This window comes from Pristiophorus japonicus, chromosome 5 (assembly GCF_044704955.1).
Source record: "Pristiophorus japonicus isolate sPriJap1 chromosome 5, sPriJap1.hap1, whole genome shotgun sequence".
Classification (NCBI taxonomy): domain Eukaryota; kingdom Metazoa; phylum Chordata; class Chondrichthyes; family Pristiophoridae; genus Pristiophorus; species Pristiophorus japonicus.
In genome coordinates, this window is record NC_091981.1 from 293,020,014 (window position 1) to 293,033,955 (window position 13,942).

Genomic DNA, 13,942 nt, shown 5'->3' on the forward strand with positions numbered 1-13,942 from the left:
CTGAGAGCCTCCCTGCAATCTCCCTCCATGCATTTCTGGTGACCTCCCTCATTGGTCTGCCCACGTCAGTGTGCAGGATTCGCCTCCTTCCCTCCACACCTTGTATGAGTGTCTCCAGCTCTTCGTCCTACTCCCACACCACCATCCTGCACCAAAACTCCCTTCAGGGCCGAGCTGCAAATCCTGGCAAAATTCCAGAAGGAAAGGAACAGTAGACGCTGGCGCATTGAAGGAGAGAGCGCAATAAAGGAGGGCCTCGCTTACCCACATCGGCGTCAGAGATTTTAAGAAGGCCGGGGAGCAGCTGGTTCGTTTGTCCACTTTACCTCCATGCCGAATTTCTCCGTGGTGATCCCGTTTCAAAGAAAACACCTACACCACTGCAAAATGGCCACACATTAGCGCTGGAAGCCATTTTTCTTGAACTGAATTTCAGTCAGCGGCCTGATGCAAAATTTTCGGCAGTAATCAGTCAGCTTTCTGGTGCACCTGAATTTCGGGGCCAATGTCTCATCTAAAGATTACACCTCGAACAATGCAGCGTTCCTCAGTACTGCACTGGACTGTCAGCGTAGGTTATCCACTCAAATCCTGGTATGGGGATGAAGCCCATTATCTACTGACTCAGAGTGCTCACAACTGAGCCTACTGGACAACTTAGAAATAAATAACTTGTATTTATATACCACCTTTACACATATCTCAAAACATCCCAGAATATTTCATATAGAAAGTATGACTGAGGCACAGTTTGATGTTATGTCGGGGAATACAGCATTAATTTCACACACAGCTCAAATTCTAACAATGAGATGGAATGAGCAGTTAATCTATGTGCGGTGGTGTTGGTTAATGGAAACATCTATGAATAGAGCTGTGGGATCTTTAACATCCTGTCACACAGGAGACTACACGCTGCCTAAATTAATTAAGCTGCAGAGACGTATTCTTTGCGTAAATATTCAGCAGTTCCCATAGTTAGGGACGGGTCTGAAACATGTTGAATTGCTCATCTAAGTGATGGCAACTCTAACAATACAGCATTCCCTCAGTGTTAAAATGAAGTGTTCGCCTAGATTATGTGATCAAGTCCAATTTTCCACAGTGATTTGCACCGTTTTTTTGGAGCAGGCTGCTTTTTTTGGCCTAAGTTAAAAAACCAATTTCCCCAATCAATTTGCACCAGTGTATCTCAGTTAGTTACGATTTATTTAGGTCAGTTTTTTTTTCAGCCAAAGGGGGGCGTAACCAGCCACCTATGCCAATTCTGGCCAGTTAGGGAAGGTTGGCCAGCTGAGAGTTACTCCAGTTGTGTTTAGGCCAGGTAGGATGCTGCCTGGAATGGAGAATCTTAGTTATGAGGACAGATTGGATTGGCTGGGTTTGTTCTCATTGGAACAGAGGAGGTTGAGAGAAGACCTCATTGAGGTGTACTGGATATAGTGGACAGTAAGGGTCTAATTCCATTGGTGGAGCGGTCTATTACAAGGGGGCATAGTTTTAAGGTGGTTGGTGGAAGGTTTAGAGGGGATTTGAGGAGGGGCTTCTTTACGCAGAGGGTTGTGGGGATCTGGAACTTGCTGCCTGGAAGAGTGATGGATGCAGAAACCTTCACCACTTTTAAGAGATGGTTGGATGGGCACTTAAAGTGCAGTAACCTGCAGGGTTACGGACCTAGAGCTGGTAATTGGGATTAGACTGGATGACCTTTTGTTGGACAGCGCAGATATAAAGGGAATAGAATACGGCCAGGGTGATCTTCTGGACTAGTTTTGATCGCCTGGATGGGTCGGAGAGGAATTTTCCCAGATTTTTTCTCTCTAAATTGGCCTGGGTTTTTATCTGGTTTTTGCCTCTCCCAGGAAATCACATGGCTTCGGTTGGGATGGAGTGTAGAATGTTTCAGTATAAGGGGTGTCACAGTTGTGTGAGGCAGACTGGTTGGGCTGGGTGCTCTTTGCCTTTCTGTCATTGTTCATAGGTTTATATGTAAGCTTTAGGGCTGTTGACCGAGGGCCGTGTGGCTCTTTGTCGGCCGGCACGGACACGATGGGCTGAAATGGCCTCCTTCTGCGCTGTAAATTTCTATGTTTTTATATATGTAGCCTCTGCAGAAAAACCCACCGGACAGTTAAGGAAATCGGCGCAGGAAAGGAAATCGGCGCAGTAGATACCTGGACACACTAAAAGAATTGAAAAACAAATAGCAGCAACTTACCTTCAACCCTGCCCGAAGGCTGTCCGGTCCGGTCACATTCTCGGTCCCTATTCTCCCGGTCCGGTCCCATTCTCAGTCCCCGGTTCACAGAGAGAGAGAGAGAGAGAGAGAGAGACCAGACCAGAAGACTGGAGACCGAGAATGGGACCGGACCGACAAGCCCTTTGGGCGGGGTTGGAGGTAAGTTGCTGCTATGTGTTTTTCAATTCTTTTAATGTGTCGGGAGCTGGCTGTATGCTTCACTTTGCAGCTTCAGCTCGCATTGTGTGCCTGGTTACCATGGCAGCCTGATCCATTTGGCGCAGATCAAGGCTCCAACCCCAAAACTAAAGGTCCGGTTACGCCACACCAAAATGAAGAAATTCAACGGGGAAACTTAGAATTTTTTTTTTGCCGTACTTAGGCTCCAAAAAGTCGGGCGTAACTCTTCAAGTACGCCAAAAAAATGCTTTGCGGCAAATTGAGCCCCAAGTGTGCATGTTAAACTCAACTTTTACTCATTAAATCAGGAAATAATGGCTAGTTCAACATTATTGTATTCACACTTTGTTAGCAGCACTCAACATCTTTAGCTCTCAGATTTGTATTGATATGCAAGACTCTTTCTGACCACTTTCATTCAATCCTTTACAGCAGGCCCATCGCAAGAACCATGCGCACCTATGCAGGATGTTCGTAGAAAGCAACCATTACCTAAAAAGCGTAAGTAGTGAAAAAAGAAAGTTGAACTGAGGGACACTTGAGACATTTATTAAAATTGCTGTGACTGTTATCCTGAAGGTAACAGGACAGGTCGATAAGTTATGAAGGAAGGCATACGGATATTTTCGTACATTAGACGGGACATAGAATATAAGAGCAGACACTTTATGTTTGAACTGTATAAAACACTAGTTAGGCCACAGCTAGAGTACTGCGTACAGTTCTGGTCACCACATTACAGGAAAAATGTGATTGCACTAGAGAGGGTACAGAGGAGATTTACGAGGATGTTACCAGGACAGGACAATTTTAGATATGAGGAAAGATTGGATAGGGTGGGATTGTTTTCTTTGGAACAGAGGTGCCTACAGTAACTGCAAGCTTAGCAGTAGGATGCTAATAGAATCATAGAATCATATAATGGTTGTAGCACAGAAAAAGGCCATTCGGCCCATCAAGCCCATGCAGGCTCTCTGCAAGAGCACCTCAGCTGGTCCCAATCCTCTGCCCGTTCACCGTAGACATGCAAATCATTTTCTTTCAGGTACTTATGCAACTCTATTTTGAAAGCAGTGATTGAGTCTGCTTTCAGGCAGTGCATTGTTCCTCCCCAACTTATTTTACTAACGAAAAAGAGGGACACCCCAAAAAGCTAGCAGTAGAAATGACATCCCATTCTACAAAGACGGCAGAATTTGAAGGGTCATTATAGGATTTAGAACATAAGATCAAAGCAGTGTTTTCAGGATGATCTTTTGACCTAAGGATCTTCTGTCTACGGATGTTCTTCACCATCCTGAAGGCCCTGTTGCCAGCAGCCAGGAGTACAACGGCTGGCCTCTCAGACAGGAGACCACCGAAATGAATTAATCTCCAGAGGGGAATCTTTTGCGTAAATATTCACCAGTCCCCATCGTTAGTCAAGTAAAACTGCTGAATATTTGTTCATGACCCACATCTCAACCCTGCTGCCCTGCACAGAAACGAAGCCCCAGCCTCAACTTTAGGAACACAGGACCACTGATGTCCCATGGAGATATTTGACCTCAGTTTGGTCAAGGGGCAGGAATGTATCCACTCATGGTATTTCCAGCTGCTCCAGAACATTCATTTTGATGGCGTTGTTACTGATCCTTAAAGGTTGGTGAAACTGACTGCTGCTAGACCTAATGACGAGCAGCCAATAGACCCCCACATAACTTCCCACTCAACCTTCCTGCTCAATCTTTCCATCGCAGTTTTTAACATCCAATTAACCAGACAGACAGAGACTTGATTGAATGTCTCATCTAAAGATTACACCTCTAACAATGCAGCATTCCACATTACTGCACTGGGCTGTCAGCTTATCCACTCAAATCCTGGTATGGGGATAAATCCCATTATCTACTGACTCAGAGTGCTCGCAACTGAGCCTACTGGACAATTTAGAAATAAATAACTTGTATTTATAAACCACCTTTACACATATCCCAAACATCGCAGAATATTTCACATAGAAAATATGACTAAGGATTGTTGATATGTCGGGGAATACAGCATTAGTTTCACACGCAGCTCAAATCCTAACACTGAGATGGAATGAGCAGTTAATCTATGTGTGGTGGTGTTGGTTAATGGAAACATCTATGAATGGAGCTGTGGGATCTTTAACATCCTGTCAGACAGGAGACTACACGCTATCTAAATTAATTAAGCTGCAGGGTCGTATCTTTTGCGTAAATATTCAGCAGTTCCCGTGGTTAGGGACGGATCTGAAACATGTTGAACTCCTCATCTAAGTGATGGCAACTCGAACAATACAGCATTCCCTCAGTGTTGAAATGAAGTTGCAGCCTAGATTATGTGATCAAGTCCAAGTGCAATAATCTTACTGACTACTTTCATTCCATCCTTTATAGAAAGCATGCAGTTGGATCAATCTGAAGTTGCTCGGGGTGCTACTAGAAGGCAACCAGCACCGAGAAATGGTAAGTTGTGAAAAAAGAAACTTGGGGCCCAAAATTCTACATGGAATTTTTTTGCCGCAGTTGTAGAGGTACGACCAATTTTTTTAGTGGACCAACTGCTGCAAAAAAAAATTCCAAGTTTCACTGGCATAACTTTTCATACTGGAGCGGCGCAGATTGTCCTTAAGCTCTGTGGGTGGAGCTTATGGTCTGCGCCGAAAAACTGAACTTGCCACGGTAATGAGGAACGCTGAATTTTTCCTGTAGTGCCATTGCGGAATTATTCACTTTGGTGGCAAAAACATGAAGGCAGAATATTATCTGAATGGCGGCAGATTAGGAAAAGGGGAACTGCAATGAGACCTGGGTGTCATGGTACATCAGTCATTGAAGGTTGGCATGCAGGTACAGCAGGCGGTGAAGAAGGCAAATGGCATGTTGGCCTTCATAGCTAGGGGATTTGATTATAGGAGCAGGGAGGTCTTACTGCAGTTGTACAAGGCCTTGGTGAGGCCTCACCTGGTTGGTCTCCTAATCTGAGGAAGGACGTTCTTGCTATTGAGGGAGTGCAGCGAAGGTTCACCAGACTGATTCCCGGGATGGCAGGACTGACATATGAGGAGAGACTGGATCGACTGGGCCTGTTTTCACCGGAATTTAGAAGAATGAGAGGGGATCTCATAGAAACATATAAAATTCTGATGGGACTGGACAGGTTAGATGCAGATAGAATGTTCGCGATGTTGGGGAAGTCCAGAACCTGGGGTCACAGTCCAAGGATAAGGGGTATGTTACATATGTAAACTTGTATATGCCCTGTACAGTCACCAGAGGGCTCATCCCCTGGAGTCCCAAGGGATCCCATAATCCCTTGGGAGCACAGATACTTAAGGAGGCTTCACAGGTTGAAGAGGCACTCTAGAGATCTGCAATAAAAGACTAAGGTCACACTTTACTTTGAGCTCACAGTATCCAGTCAGACTCTTTTTTCATACACAACAACTGGCGACGAGATACAAATAACGAACCCCACCTCAATGATGCAGAGAACAGTGGGCATCCTGGAGAAGTTTTCAGAGGGAGATGATTGGGAAACCTCGTGGAGCGACTCGATCAATACTTCGTGGCCAACGAGCTGAAAGGAGAAGTGAACACTGCCAAACGAAGGGCGATTCTCCTCACCATCTGCGGGGCACCAACGTATGGCCTCATGAAAAATCTGCTTGCTCCAGCGAAACCCACAGAGAGATTTCTGCAAACTGGTCCGGGAGCATCTAAACCCAAAGGAAAGCGTTCTGATGGCGAGGTACCGGTTCTACACCTACAAAAGGTCTGAAGGCCAGGAAGTGACGAGTTATATCGCTGAGCTAAGACGCCTTGCAGGACATTGCGAATTTGAAGGATATTTGGAGCACATGCTCAGAGTCTTTTTTGTACCTCGCATTGGCCGTGAAATGATACTTCGCAAACTTTTGACTGTAGAGACCTCAACCTTGAGTAAGGCCATAGCGATAACCCAGGCGTTCATTTCCACCAGTAACAATACTAAGCAAATCTCTCAGCATACGAGTGCTGCTACAAGTACTGTGAACAAAGTGATGTTGTTTTCAAATCGCAATGTACAAGGCAGGTCCAACATGCCTCCAGCTTCACATCCGCAGATGTCTCAGAGTCCACCATCAAGGGTGATGAATGCAAGGCCATTAACACATTGTTGGTGCTGCGGGAGTGATCATCGTTTCCATTCATGTCGTTTCAAAGAGTACATTTGCAAGGGCTGTGGAACAATGGGACACCTCCAACGTATGTGCAGGCGAGCTGCTAATCCTGTTAATCCTACAAACCACCATGTTGCAGAGGAGGACAGATCTACAGTGGATCACGACAAACCAGAGCCTCAGAGTGAGGAGGCAGAGGTATATGAGGTGCATACATTTACCACTAAGTATCCCCCGATAATGCTGAAGGTTGAACTAAATGGACCCCCAGTGTCACTGGAGTTGGACACGGGCACGAGCCAGTCCATTATAAGCAAAACGACTTTCGAAAAATTCTGGTGCAGCAAGGCCTCAAGGCCAGTCTTGACTCCAATTTGCACAAAACTGAGAACTTACACAAAGGAACTGATCCCATAGTTGGCAGTGCTACTGTAAAGGTCTCCTACGATGGAGCAGTGCACAAGTTACCACTCTGGATGGTACCGGTCGATGGTCCCACGCTGCTCGGCAGGAGCTGGCTGGGAAAGATACGCTGGAACTTGGACGATGTACGAGCGCTCTCGTCTGCTGATGACACTTCATGTGCCCAGGTCTTAAACAAGTTCCCTTCACTGTTCGAACCAGGCATCGGGAAGTTCCAAGGAGCAAAAGTACAGATTCACCTAATTCCGGGGGCGCGACCCATCCATCACAAGGCAAGAGCAGTACCGTACATGATGGAAGAAAGGGTAGAGATCGAGCTAGACCGGCTGCAATGAGAGGGCATCATTTCGCCGATCGAATTCAACGAGTGGGTCAGTCCGGTCGTTCCTGTTTTCAAGGGAGACGACACCGTCAAAATCTGTGGTGATTACAAAGTAACTATCAATCGTTTCTCCCTGCTGGACCAATACACACTACCAAAGGCCAACGACCTTTTTGCTATGCTGGCGGGAGGAAAGACATTCACGAAGCTGGACTTGACCTCGGCCTACGTGATACAGGAGCTGGAGGAATCATCGATGGCCCTCACATGCATTAACACGCACAAAGGTCTCTTCATTTATAACAGATATCCATTTGGAATTCGATCAGCGGCAGCGATATTCCAGAGATACATGGAAAGCTTACTGAAGTCGGTCCCGCACACCGTGGTCTTCCAGGACAACATCTTGGTCACAGGTCGGAACACAGTCGAGCACCTGCAGAACCTGGAGGAGGTTCTTAGTCAACTCAATCGCGTGGGGCTCAGGTTTAAATGCTCGCAGTGCATTTTCCTGGCACCTGAAGTGGAGTTCCTGGGGAGAAGAATCGCAGCGGACGGCATCAGGCCCACCGATTCGAAGACGGAGACAATCGAGAACGCACCGAGGCCACAGAACGTGACGGAGCTGCGGTCGTTTCTAAGACTCCTGAACGATTTTGGTAACTTCTTACCGGGTCTCAGCACACTGTTAGAACCACTGCACGCCTTACTGCATAAAGGAGATGAATGGGTATGGGGCAAAAGCCAAGAAAATGTCTTTGTAAAAGCTACAAAATTGTTATGCTCAAACAAATTGCTTGCGTTGTATGATCCATGTAAGCGTTTGGTACTAGCATGTGATGCTTCATCGTATGACGTCGGCTGTGTATTACAACAAGCTAATGATTTTGGGAAACTGCAACCAGTTGCCTATGCATCCAGAAGTCTGTCTAAGGCTGAGAGAGTCGACAGCATGATTGAAAAAGAAGCGTTAGCGTGTGTCTATGGGGTGAAGAAAATGCATCAATATCTGTTTGGACTAAAATTTGAATTGGAAACTGATCATAAGCCACTGATATCCCTGTTTTCCGAGAGTAAGGGGATAAATATCAATGCATTGGCCCGCATCCAGAGATGGGCACTCACGTTTTCCGCATCCAACTACGCCATCCACCACAGGCCAGGCACAGAAAACTGTGCCGATGTTCTCAGTAGACTGCCATTGCCCACCACGGGGGTTGAAATGGCGCAGTCCACAGATTTAGTCATGGTTATGGAAGCATTTGAGAGTGAGCAATCATCCGTCACAGCACAACAGATTAGAACCTGGATGAACCAGGACTCCTTACTGTCCCTAGTTAAAAACTGTGAGCTCCATGGGAGCTGGTCCAGTGTCCCAGTGGAAATGCAGGAAGAGATAAAGCCGTTCCAGTGGCGCAAAGATGAAATGTCTGTACAGGCAGACTGCCTTCTGTGGGGTAATCGGGTAGTGTTTCCCAAGAAGGGCAGAGACACCTTCATCAGTGACCTCCACAGCACCCACCCAGGCATCGTAATGACGAAAACGATAGCCAGATCCCACGTCTGGTGGCCCGGTATCGATGCGGACTTAGCGTCCTGCGTGCACAGATGTAACACATGCTCGCAGTTAAGTAATGCACCTAGGGAGGCGTCACTAAGTTTATGGTCTTGGCCCTCCAAACCGTGGTCTAGGGTCCATGTCGACTATGCAGGCCCGTTCTTGGGTAAAATGATCCTTGTGGTTGTAGATGCGAACTCCAAATGGATTGAATGTGAGATAATGTCAGCAAGCACGTCCACTGCCACCACTGAAAGCCTGCGGGCCATGTTTACCACGCACGGGCTACCCGATCTCCTGGTGAGCGACAACAGGCCATGTTTTACCAGTGCCGAGTTCAAAGAATTCATGACCCGCAACATTTGCCCCGTTTAAACCGGCATCCAATGGTCAGGCAGAGAGAGCAGTGCAAACCATCAAGCAAGGCTTGAAGAGGGTAACTGAAGGCTCACTGTAGACTCGCCTATCCCGAGTCCTGCTTAGCTACTGCACGAGACCACACTCACTCACTGGGATCCCACCTGCTAAACTGCTCATGAAAAGGGCACTTAAGACAAGGCTCTCGTTAGTTCACCCTGATCTACATGAACAGGTAGAGAGCAGGCGGCTTCAACAAAGTACATATGATAGCGCAAATGTGTCACATGAGATTGAAATCAATGATTCTGCATTTGTATTAAATTATGGACAAGGCCCCAAGTGGCTTCCCGGCACTGTTGTGGCCAAAGAGGGGAGCAGGGTGTTTCGGGTTAAACTTTCAAATGGACTCATTCACCGGAAACACTCAGATCAAACTCAGATTCATGGACTATCCAGAGCAATCCACTTTGGACCCTACCTTCTTTGACCCCCCAACATACACACCAGTGACACCGTGATTGGCCACGAAGCAGAATCCATCATCCACAGCAGCCCATCAGGACTCACCACACCAGGCAGCCCAGCAAGGCCAGCTGCACAGCAGCCCAGCAAGGGCCAACAAATTATTCACCAACACCAGCATTTGCCCCGAGACGATCAACCAGGGCAAGAACAGCCCCAGACCGACTCACCTTGTGAATAGTTACACTGTTGACTTTGGGGGGGAGTTGTTATATATGTAAACTTGTATATACCCTGTACAGCCACCAGAGGGCTCATCCAATGGAGTCCCAAGAGATCCCTTAATCCCTTGGGAGCACAGGTACTTAAGGAGGCTTCACAGGTTGGAGAGGCATACTGGAGAACTGCAATAAAAGACTACGGTCACACTTTACTTTTAGCTCACAGTATCCAGTCAGACTCTTTCTTCATACACAACAGGGTAAGTCATTTAGGACCGAGATGAGGAGAAACTTCTTCACTCAGAGAATTGTGAACCTGTGGAATTCTGTACCACAGAGAGTTGTTGATGCCAGTTCATTAGATATATTCAAGAGGGAGTTAGATATGGCCCTTACGGCTAAAGGGATCAAGGGGTATGGAGAGAAAGCAGGAAAGGGGTACTGAGGTGAATGATCAGCCATGATCTTATTGAATGGTGGTGCAGGCTCGAAGGGCCGAATGGCCTACTCCCGCACCTATTTACTATGTTTCTATGTTTCTATGTTTCTGCCGCTTCTATCCTGGGATAAAAGTACCCTGCACCAGCCTGCTTCTATCCCGGGGAAAAGCCCTCACACCAACCCACTTCTATCCCGGGCCGAAAATCTCCACCGCTCCCCCTTCCCGTCCCCGTGCCGTGTCTTCAGTTCCACTGAAACAATGGCATTTTCTCTCCGCCGATTTTCACTTCTCTGCGCTGATTTTCTGAACTGTAGGGAAGATAGTTCAGAAAGGTGCAGTGGGCCGTTTTAGAAAACAATCGTACTTGGCCAAACATGCTTAAATGGCCAAAAATGGTGCAGCCAGCAGGTTCCGCAACCAGTGATGTAAACAAATCGGAAACTACAAAAATAGGACGTACCTGCTTTAGGGTGGCACAGAAACTTTGGCGAAAGTTGCAGATTTTATTCTGCTCGACAAAAAACAGCATAGGCCAAAAAACAGCGCAGACTGGTGGTGAAAATCCAGCCCACTGAGGGACACTTGAGACAGTTTTAACACTGCTACGATTGTTATCCTGAAAGTAGCAGGACAGGTAGATAAGCTACGAAAGAAGGTATATGGGATACTTTTGTTTATTAGATGAGACATAGAATATAAGCGCAGAGACGTTATGCTCGAACTGTATAAAACATTAGTTAGTCCACAGCTAGAGCACTGCGTACAGTTCTGGTCACTATATTACAGGCAAAATGTGATTGCATTAGAGAGGGTACAGAGGAGATTTACGAGGATGTTGCCAGGACATGATCCCGCCAATCTGCTGGGTTCCTACCCCCGCTCCGCCGCCAGAATTCGCCCGCCTCGGGACATCGCCTGCCTCGGGGCATCGCTCGCCTCGGGACAATGGCCCACCTCAGTACCTCGCCCACCTCAGGATCTCACCCAACTCGGGACCTCGCCCACCTCAGGACCTCGCCCACCTCAGGACCTCGCCCACCTCGGTACCTCACCCACCTCGGGACCTCACCCACCTCAGGACCTCGCCCACCTCAGGACCTCGCCCACCTCAGGACCTCACCCACCTCAGGACCTCGCCCACCTCAGGACCTCACCCACCTCAGGACCTCGCCCACCTCGGGATCTCGCCCACCTCAAGACCTCGCCCACCTCGGGACTTCGCCCACCTCAGGACCTCGCCACCTCGGTACCTCACCCACCTCGGGACCTCACCCACCTCAGGACCTCACACACCTCGGGACCTCACACACCTCGGTACCTCACCCACCTCGGGACCTCACCCACCTCAGGACCTCGCCCACCTCGGTACCTCACCCACCTCGGGACCTCACCCACCTCAGGACCTCGCCCACCTCGGTACCTCACCCACCTCAGGACCTCGCCCACCTCGGGACATCGCCCACCTCAGGACCTCGCCCACCTCGGTACCTCACCCACCTCGGGACCTCACCCACCTCAGGACCTCACACACCTCGTGACCTCACACACCTCAGGACCTCACACACCTCGGGACATCGCCCACCTCTGGACATCGCCAGACATCGCCTGCCTCGGGACATCGCTCGCCTCGAGACAATGGCCCACCTCAGTACCTTGCCCACCTCAGGACCTCGCCCACCTCAGGACCTCACCCACCTCGGTACCTCGCCCACCTCAGGACCTCGCCCACCTCGGGACATCGCCCACCTCAGGACCTCGCCCACCTCAGGACCTCGCCCAACTCGAGACATCGCCCAGCTCGGGACCTCACACACCTCGGGACCTCGCCCACCTCGGGACCTCGCCCACCTCAGGACCTCGCCCACCTCGGGACCTCACACACCTCAGGACCTCGCCCACCTCAGGACCTCGCCCACCTCAGGACCTCGCCCACCTCGGGACCTCACACACCTCTGGACCTCGCCCACCTCGGGACCTCACACACCTCGGGAGCTCGCCCACCTCGGGACAATGGCCCACCTCGGGACATCGCCCACCTCGGGACCTCACACACCTCGGGACAATGGCCCACCTCGGGACATCGCCCACCTCGGGACCATGGCCCTCCTCGGGACCTCGCCCACCTCGGGACCTCACACACCTCGGGACCTCACACACCTCGGGACCTTGCTCCCGACTGGCCACCAACGGACCACCCTCCATGTCCTCCTCCTCCTCCCACCTTTCGGCCACCAACGGACCACCCTCCATGTCCTCCTCCTCCTCCCACCTTTCGGCCACTGCCCGGACCTTCGCCCCTTACCTCACCTCACCTCGGCCGCCTCCCGGACCTCTCCCCCGCTCGGCCACCTCCCCTCCTCTCCCCTTCCCCCTTACCTCGGCCCAGGCGTAATTTTGCATGTGTCTTCTGAGTCAATTGTTTGAAAATAGATCCCTCATTCCCAGAGTAACTACAGTGGGGCTTTTGCCACACTTCTGATAAAGTTATGGCGGCCGAGTGGAAGCAGCTCTGAAGATATTGTCGGCCTTAATGTCACAATTGATGTACTAGTATTCTCAACACGTGGCGGGCCAGAGGAAGGGGCTTGGGGGGCTGGGTCCGGCCCACGGGCCGTATGTTTGACACCCCCGACACAGAAAGTATGATTGAGGCACAGTTTGATGATATGTTGGGGAATACAGCATTCATTTCACACATAGCACAAATCCTAACAATGAGATGGAATGAGCAGTTAATCTACGTGCGGTGGTGTTGGTTAATGGAAACATCTATGACTCGAGCTGTGGGATCTTTAACATCCTGTCACACAGGAGACTACATACTACCTAAATTAATTAAGCTGCAGAGTCGTATCTTTTGCGTAAATATTCAGCAGTTCCCGTGGTTAGGGACGGGTCTGAAACATGTTGAACTCCTCATCTAAGTGATGGCAACTCGAACAATACAGCATTCCCTCAGTGTTGAAATGAAGTGTCAGCCTAGATTATGTGATCAAGTCCAAGTGTGCGTCTTAAACTCAACTTTTATTCATCAAATCAGGGAATAATGGCTAGTTCAGCATTATTGTATTCACACTTTGTTAGCTACACTTAATGTCTTTGGTTTTGATAAGCAAGACTTACTGACTACTTTTATTCCATCCTTTGTAGTATGCATGCAGGTAGACCCGTTACAAGGTAGTCGGGGTGCTGCTGCAAGGCAACCAGCACTGAGAAATGGTAAGGAGTGAAAAAAGAGACTTGTGGCCCAAAATGAATTTTTTTGGCGCAGTTGAAGAGGTACCTCCGATTTTTTTAGTGGCTCAACTGTGGCAAAAAAAAAGTTCCAAGTTTCACCGGCATAACTTTTCATATTGGAGTGGCGTAGATTGTGCTGAAGCTCTGTGGGTGGAGCTTAAAGTCTGCGCCGAAAAACTGAGCTTGGCAGGGTAACGAGGGACGCTGAATTTAACCTGTAGTGCCATTGTGGATTGTTCTCTCCCCAGGAACTTCTATATTCATAACAGGTGTAAGCATCCCGAGAGCCTCATTTTTAAAAATTGATTTGTCTCTTTGTAAACTCAACCA

At 48.8% G+C, this 13,942-nt stretch overlaps 1 protein-coding gene across 12 annotated transcripts in view; it reads left to right on the forward strand.

Annotated features, from left to right (window-relative positions):
* LOC139264758 (uncharacterized) overlaps window positions 1-13,942 on the forward strand; it is a 680,593-nt gene that overhangs the window by 569,626 nt on the left and 97,025 nt on the right. For 11 of the 12 annotated variants that reach the window (XM_070881817.1, XM_070881822.1, XM_070881825.1 and 8 more), the window contains 3 exons: window positions 2,852-2,920; window positions 4,822-4,890; window positions 13,526-13,594. In XM_070881817.1, the coding sequence (XP_070737918.1) occupies window positions 2,852-2,920; window positions 4,822-4,890; window positions 13,526-13,594 (207 nt within the window). The remainder of the gene's footprint in view (window positions 1-2,851; window positions 2,921-4,821; window positions 4,891-13,525; window positions 13,595-13,942) is intronic. The other variant, XM_070881821.1, reaches the window with a different exon arrangement.